An 8388-nucleotide genomic window follows, 5' to 3' on the forward strand; every position below is an offset into this window, starting at 1 on the left:
ACAAACTTGTGTCAAGGGACCTGGTCCCCAGTCTGCACAAAATGAAATTTGCAGATGACAAAGTTTGTGATGCTTGTGTTAAAGAGAAGCACATCAGACCATCCTTCAGGTGAAATAAGCAGGCTTTTAATCTTTTAAAGAACTATCAGGCTGAAGTGGTGAATACTACATGTTTTGTGACCAAAATGATAATATTGAGAAGGTTGATCTCAATATTGATGAAATAATAGTTGTGGTATACTCTTCATCCAACAAGGCTTACCGGGTGTATAAAAAGGTGGTCATGTGATTTTTGATGAGTTTGGAAGAATTGAGAAGTTGCAAAAGAAAGGAGATTCTGAGACGGAAGTGCTATTTCAGATTCAGAGAGATGGTCTAAACAGTGAGCTTGCTGAACAATATCCTCTTCATGAATCCAGCAACCCCAAAGAAGCTGATGCAGATGACGAACCTGATGAGGGACCTGGTCCTGTAGACAGTGCTGAACAAAGATGATACAGTTCAAACTGATAATGTGAATTCTGAAGGTGAGAATGAAGAAGTTGATCAAGCTCAGTCTGAAAGAAGCAAAGTATGACACTCGGTTTCCCAACAAGCTAATAGGTTGTCCAAGTTCTTCTTCTACTATGGCTTCAAAAGAAAGCTTGACGCATTCTTGGGTAGTGAGTTCTAAATGAGCACGATGGGAGATTTCTTCTTAGAACTACAGATTCAACAAACCTCTAAAGGTACCCTCGGTTGTCCAGAAAAATACATCAATGAGCTGCTCAAATGGCTTAAAATACTTGAAGTCAAGACAATGAAAAAGAGGGGTAATGTCATCATGAAGCTTTGTAAGATGGAAGATCAAGTGGTTGACATCTTCACTGAAGCCCTAAGCAAGGACCAGTTGTATACTTTCATAGGAACATAACTACAGAGAAGAAGATAGCACAACGTTCAAGGCAATTGATGTCTGATCAAAGACAGGGACCTGGTACCAGTTCAGAGAAGATGCTGAAAAGGTTTCATGCTATGGATGCCTAGATAATTCATACTCACTATCTTGAAGTTGGATGTTGATGAACCTGGTTCAAAGATTCCATTCTTGTACAAAAGAATCACATTTGAAGGCTGCCGAGAGAATCTTGTGACATTTGCAGAAGACAGGGGACCCGGTCCTATTCTGTCCATCAGGAGACATTTGATTTGGAGTACATGGTGATGCTGATTATACTGGCTATCAAGTTGATGGAAAGAGTACCTCAGGAGTGGCTTATGCTATAGGTTGATCTCTCACTCATGGGAAACTAAAAGGCAAGATTCAGTTGCTTCTTCATCAACTGAGGCAGAGAATGTAGCAAGTGCAACTTGATATGATCAATTCTTGTAGATCAAGCAGCAGCTTGAAGCTCTTAGAAGACCTGACTGAGATGATCAAACTGAAGTTGGGAATGCTGAAACCGGCTTAAATGGATCCTGCTTGAAGCAATCAACTCTCTCATGACTATGCAAAGGGAGCAGGTATCCTGTTTTTCAGTTATGCATGTTTTAGCAAGTTCAGTCTTATACCTTTTGTAGGTATACACATATGGAAAAAGGGCCGAAGGAAAAGGGAGGTGAGGACAGATATAGGCTATCACATTCAAACTACAGAGAGGGACCTGGTCCGTTCTTGAAGGTTAGCAATCTTAACATTGCAGTTTGAATTATGCATGAGAACCGTTGCAATTGCCACATGTCTGTCATTCAGGTATCTGACCGTTGTCCCATCATTTGAGTACCAAAATGACACTTCTTTTCTCTTCCGTTATACTCTATACTTCTTTTCAAATCCCCTTCCAAAATCAGAAATTTTCAAAACCTTATCTTCTCCTCACTCAAAAACACTTCCAATTGTTAAACTCTTTGTTCTTACTCGAGAATTTTTTGGTGAAGATGTTTTAAGTGTGAAGAGGACCAGGTCCACAATGCAAAAAGAAGAAGTGGAAAAGAAGATGTTCAAAGAGGGAGAAGTTGATATTCTGAGAACTGAAAGTCTTCTGAATAGGAGGGTGTCTGATTACAAAAAAAAATGAAAAATGAAATTTTCTTTTTGGTTCCTCAATTATTGATCTGTTTATCTCGGAGGCCCTGAGTGCGTTTGATTTCATCAATCTTTCTAGCATAAGAAACTCAGTCTTGCTTTGGAAGCTATGATAGCTGCTATAGTTAACAGAGATACTGAAATAGCTTGCCTAAAGGCTCAGTTTCTGAAAACAGAACTATCCGGGGGACCAGGTTGAAAAAAAATTTTAAAAAAAAACTGGCAGCCCTGAAGGTTCAACATGTAGCCTGGGCAGCAAAGCATTCTGAAAAATCATGCTAAGGGATATGATCCACTAATTCTATTATTTCAATCCCTTGCCTCTAAGTCATCCCTTCTCTTCCTATCTCTCTATGTCAGTCCTCATTCCTATTTTTGGGCATTGTTCTAGTTCTCATTCGTAATTATATGTGCAATGCTTTGATGGCTGATCTTTTATTTTTGAATGAAAACTGCCTTATTTCTACTGACTTGTCTCATTACTTTATGCATTTTTTACTCATGCTCAGTGTTGCCCAAGTGGCCATGAATTTGCTTGAACTGTATTTCTGTCAACTTGGTTTACTTGTTTTTAACCCCTTTTTTTATTGATGTCAAAAGGGGGGAAAATAAATTGTTAAGGTATGAGATCAATGATGAAGGCTACTGTGAAGAAGACATGGTCATGTCGATAGGGGGAATCAAATGCTACTGTGAAGAGGACATGGTCATGTCGATAGGGGGAATCAAATGCTACTTCAAAAGAACATGGGCATGCTGATAGGGGGAAGAGGTTGAAAAGGTTTGTCATTATCAAAAAGGGGAAAATGCTATTTGGTGTTGATGTGAAGTTTTGATGATTTGACAAACTTCGAGAATGATGCAAAAAGGGGACCACTCCACTTACCTCAAGAGGCATGCTGATAGGGGGAACTGTTGAAAGGGGGAAGAAGACTTAGGGATCTAACAAGGGACCGGTCATGCCGATAGGAGGAATAAATGCTAGCTACTTAAAGAAGACATGGTCATGGCGATAGGGGGAATCAATGCTAGCTACTTAAAGAGGACCTGGTCATGCCTATAGGGGGAAGAAGTTGTTTGTCATCATCAAAAAAGGGGAGAATGCTATTTTGATGTTTTGATGATTTGACAAACTTTGGGGATGATAAAACTCCAGTTACCTGAAGAGTTCTTGTTGATAGGGGGAACTGGTGAATAAGTATGTTATCATCAAAAAAGGGGAAAATGTTATTTTGGAGCTGATGTTAAGTTTTGATGATTTAACAAACTTAAAGATCTAACAAGGAATCAGATCCTTGTTAATGGGACTGCTGATAGTGAAATGAATGAATAAACTCAGTGTGAGGAATATTTGTGTGTCATCATCAAAAAGGGGGAAAATATTATATTCTAGGTGTTTTGATGATCCTCACAAATGCAGGGATCTAGTCCCTGACAGAGTGCTTTCGTCCAGATTCAAATGGGGTACAACTGTAAAGCTATCACGCCATGTGCTAGGTGAAAAGTGCAGTGTACTGTCTATTTTAGTGGCCCACAAATACAGGGACCTGGTCTCAGGCAGAGTTCTATCCATCAGATATATAATGGGGTACAACTATAAAGCTATCTTGTCAGTGGTTGGTAAGGCGTCAGCGTACTGAACCAATCAGAATGGACGAGGGTGTTTGTCCAACGGGTAATAACTCTTTATGGTTGATATTTTCAACATGACAAACACCATATTAAATTCATTCATTCAAAGGTAGAAGTCAGCCAGCAAGCCTTTTCAAGAATTTCCAAAGAACATTGTAAGGGACCTGGTCCCTGCAAGACTGCGATATGAAAAGGTGACAAGACAGCCGTTAGAAAAGCTATCACCGTTAGTGGGTAACATTATATATTGCTTAGTTGAATTCTAAATCATCTAAGGGTTAGGTGGTTTAGTGGGAAACATTGTTGTTGCTTAGTTAAAGTCTAAATCGTCCAGATGGTGGTGGTTTAGTGGGCAACCTGTGTGTTTGTTAGTTGAAGTCTATGTTATCTATAAGGGTGATAGCTTAGTGGGCAGTGTGGTATCTGCTCTGGCTTATCTAAGTGATAGGAGGTATTGCTTAGAGTTGGGATTAGCAGGCTAATATCAGTTTGTAAACTTGCTTTTGCTTTTGCTTGAGAAGACTAGTGAAAGAAGTTTGAAAAGTCCTGACAGGTCAGGTCGTGGTTTTACTCCCTTGAGCAAGGAGGTTTCCACGTAAAACACTTGTGCAATCTTTACTTTCAGTATTTATTTTACTGTCTGTTAGTGTAACTGTGTTGAGGACCTGGTCCCATCGATAGTCGTGGACGCATACATTCCAACAGGTAAGGTCTACCTACACTCTACACCCCACCTGTGGAATTACACTCGGTATGTTGTTGTTTGTTTGTTGTTTTTTCACTTGGAAGAGATCTCTGAGGTTTCTTTTTCCTTTCACATGTCTCATTATGCATCATGTCTTATACCGTTCCTTTTCACTTGCTTGAAGTGGATATATAATTTTTTTGGTCTCGGATTTGTAGGACATGGAGTCTATAGTTGAGACCATGATGCAGCAGCTTTTGTCAAAGGAAATTCTTCATGAACCCATGAAAGAAATTGAAGATAGATATCCCAAGTTTCGTTAAGCACTGAAGAGTATAAACGCTACAAAAAACACTGTTGTTCATTTGCTCCTTTATCACTTGCTCTATCATGCCATTCTATTACTGTTACGTCTCTACCTGCTCCTTGAAATGTTATGTATGGCTTTGTTTCTGGCACCACCACTTTTTCACTGCACCACAATTCAAAAAATAAAATAAAATTATACGACGTAGTTTTCTTTTTAGTCTCGATAAATATCTTAAATATTTTTTTAATGTACCACGTAATTTGGGACGGGTATATATATAAAGAAAGTGACACATGTGAACTAGAAATTATCCATAAGAGAAAAGATCACAAACTATAAAACCTTCAATATAAATATATAAGATTTATTTTAAACTGTCCACGAATTTGAAATATTCACTTTACAATATAAACGAGGATATAAGGAGCACTTCTTTTGATATTTTTACTTGTCTATCATATTTTTATTTTTTTCTTGTCCTCTTTAGCATATAAAGGGAAAGATATTTTTTTTAGTTTATTCTAACCATCAACTATTCTTTTTTTTCAAGTTCATTGAGACCATACACTAATTATAGTAAAATATACATTTTATTAATTAAAAGAAAGTGAAAAAAATTATTGTGGACCAAAAAAAATAATTAAATGAGGAAGTAAGAGACACCCGTGACCTTAATAAATGAAAATGTACGAAACAATATGTTCACGTACTTGGACAAATAAAAATAAATGTCCTTCCATTATTATATACTCATATAATATAGATACTAATTACACATGGTAAATAATTAATATAAGGAAAATTTGTACATTATAATTTTTTAGGTGTCTTGCATTGACCTTCAATTAAGAAAGGTGTGAATCATTAAATACACGTCTTTAATGAAAGAACAATTAATTTTTATACAAGACGATAACCTGAAAAATTAAAATAAATTACGTTATATATATACGTGAAATTTAATTTGTGACAGTGTATATAACTTAAACGCTTACATATAATAACTGGGGGAAATGTCAATAAGGATATTCATGTTGTTATTTTGAGGAATTGAGTCCACTGCAGCTTGAACCGATTGATAATCACCGAAACAGTGAACGTTAACGGAGATATGTCGGGTACCCGATGGCCCGACCCATTTTCGGGGGCAATTTTTAACGGAATTTGAAGGTGACGGAGTAGTACTGCTAACTGAATCTGCATGAAAAAATAAGTAATTTAGGAAGAAAATAGTGAAAGTAAAATAAGAATTAATGAAAAGAGCAATTAATTAAATTAAATAATATTAAAATAGTAGTTAAATGATTGAGAAAAGAATGTGCTGAGCTGAGAGAGAATATTTGTGGAAGTGGAGAAGAATGTTAAAGAGTGAATGAAGTATATATATGTGGAACCTGTAACGGTCATATTTTGTGTGTTGAATGTGTTAATGTGTAAAATAATTAATTTGCAAGTATTTTATAATGTGTGACCATTTGCTCAAAAGTCGAGAAGTTGGACTCTTATATTTGTTCCCATCATTTGTAACTTAGATTTCTGTGCTGATAATTACTGATTAGCAGTAAAAAGTAACACTATTTTAAATGAGAAAAAAGAGACTTTAGTGCTTTTCCTTTGATGGGACAGCCGGATAATTTTGTTTATCAAGACTTAGATGTAGAAAAATTAGCAAATAATATTTGGGATAAGTTTTTGATCAAATTACACTATGTGTTTGACCCAAGTTTTCTCAAGAATATTTAACTATTTTAAAAAAATATGATTTAAACCCATAAATTTTCAAAACTAGAAGAAATATCCATAAATTTGTATTATCTTATTTATAGTGAATATATTCCGATAAAAATATCCTTATAACATACTCCCTCCGTTTCAAAAAGAATGACCTCTTTTTCTTTTTAATTTGTTTCAAAAAGAGTGATCTCTTTCTTTTTTTGATAACATTTTAATTTCAACTTTCCACGTGGCATATTTAAGGCCACAAGATTAAAGGGCAATTTCGTACATTTGACATAACTTTCTTTTAGGACCACAAGATGCAAAAATCTTCTTTATTTTCTTAAACTCTATGCCAAGTCAAATTAGACCATTCTTTCTTAAACGGGGAGGCCGAGTGTTGTCCCTCGACGAAGCTTGATCGGCAAATTTTACTATGATATGTTAAAAATAAAATAGTCTACTATAATTCCACGAGACATCAACCACCTCCCACCATCAATAGGTACTAAGTAATTCTATCCACCATGACTAGAACAGATAGGAACAATCACCCAGTATTTTTTGTTCTCCACTAAATTTTAAACCTGAGACCTTAGGGTTCTCAACCACTAGGCCACACCCTTCGGTGCCATATATTATACACGACTATGTACACTCTTCCTGATTTCTGTTACTCCCCAGAGGCCAGAAGCACTTGATTTCTCCCAAATGCCTCGATGCATGATCTATTTAAATCTTGTCAATGCACATGCATCATTGGCCATCATAAAACTAGAACCAACTTAGAACTCCTTGAGTGACTAAAGGAAAGAAGTAAATCTCTACAATATCTTCTGATAGAGTAATATCTCCTAAATTTTCTACTAGATTTGCAATGCAAAACGTTTCCTACCAACGAGCTCAACTCGTATAACCTGAAAACTAAACAATTATGTAAAGGGAAACCTCAAGCAAAGCTTTCTTCCTGCTTGTTATCGAGAATTTCCGCAACTAACATGTACTTACTTTCCATGACCTGTACAACATGATTTAAAGGTAGCAGACTATTCAGGCTTGCCGTCGCCACTTCTCAAAACCCATGCTGATTTTTCTGAATGACATAGTTCCTTCATAACCTGCAGAAGCATAGAAAATTGTTTACCATTCAGGAAGTCTTTTCTATAATATATCAGGAATTAGACAAAAGCAATGAAGCTTCTGCACAAATTTCAGAAAAACCATTGCAATATGACAGACGACTATGGCTGGCAACGGGACTAGAACCGGGACGGACCAGAACCGGAACGGAACCGGGTACCACGGGCTGGAACCGAACCGGAACCGGCAATTCCGGAAAAAAAATGGTGTACCAGTCCCGGACCGGACCGGAAACCGGGTCCCAACGGTTATAATTAAAAAAAAAATTATTAAAATTAAAAAATTAGGAACATTACACAAATAATATTAGAACTCTTATAATTTTATTAGAAGCAAAAAAAATTATACTTTTAAAGTTTTAAATACAAACTTTCAAACTTTAAAAGTATAAAAGTTTAAATTTCACAATTTAAAACTTTGAAAATTTAAATTCAACCTTTAAAACTATAAAACTATAAAAGTTTAAATTTCACATTTTAAATTTTAAAAGTTTGAAAATTTAAATTCAAACTTTACAACTATAAATGTTTAAATTTCACACTTTAAATTTTAAAAGTTTGAAAATTTAAATTCAAACTTTACAACTATAAATGTTTAAATTTCACACTTTAAATTTTAAAAGTTTGAAAATTTAAATTCAAACTTTACAACTATAAATGTTTAAATTTCACACTTTAAATTTTAAAAGTTTGAAAATTTAAATTCAAACTTTACAACTATAAATGTTTAAATTTCACACTTTAAATTTTAAAAGTTTGAAAATTTAAATTCAAACTTTAAAACTATAAAAATTTAAATTTCACCCTTTAAAAATTTGAAAATTTAAATTCAAAGTTCAAA

General features: G+C 35.2%; 1 protein-coding gene and 1 pseudogene across 1 annotated transcript in view; one reads left to right on the forward strand and one right to left on the reverse strand.

Annotated features, from left to right (window-relative positions):
- The window catches only part of LOC102597839 (peroxisome biogenesis protein 19-2-like), a 21995-nt pseudogene extending 17264 nt beyond the window's left edge, over positions 1–4731 (forward strand).
- Positions 4732–7183: 2452 nt separating this feature from the next.
- LOC102595101 (uncharacterized) overlaps positions 7184–8388 on the reverse strand; it is a 9895-nt gene continuing 8690 nt past the window's right edge. The window contains exon 8 of the mRNA XM_015304713.1: positions 7184–7526. Coding sequence (XP_015160199.1) covers positions 7455–7526 — 72 coding nt within the window. The 3' untranslated portion in view covers positions 7184–7454. The remainder of the gene's footprint in view (positions 7527–8388) is intronic.

The sequence above is a fragment of the Solanum tuberosum genome, unplaced genomic scaffold (genome assembly GCF_000226075.1).
Source record: "Solanum tuberosum cultivar DM 1-3 516 R44 unplaced genomic scaffold, SolTub_3.0 scf00602, whole genome shotgun sequence".
Taxonomy (NCBI): Eukaryota; Viridiplantae; Streptophyta; class Magnoliopsida; order Solanales; family Solanaceae; genus Solanum; species Solanum tuberosum.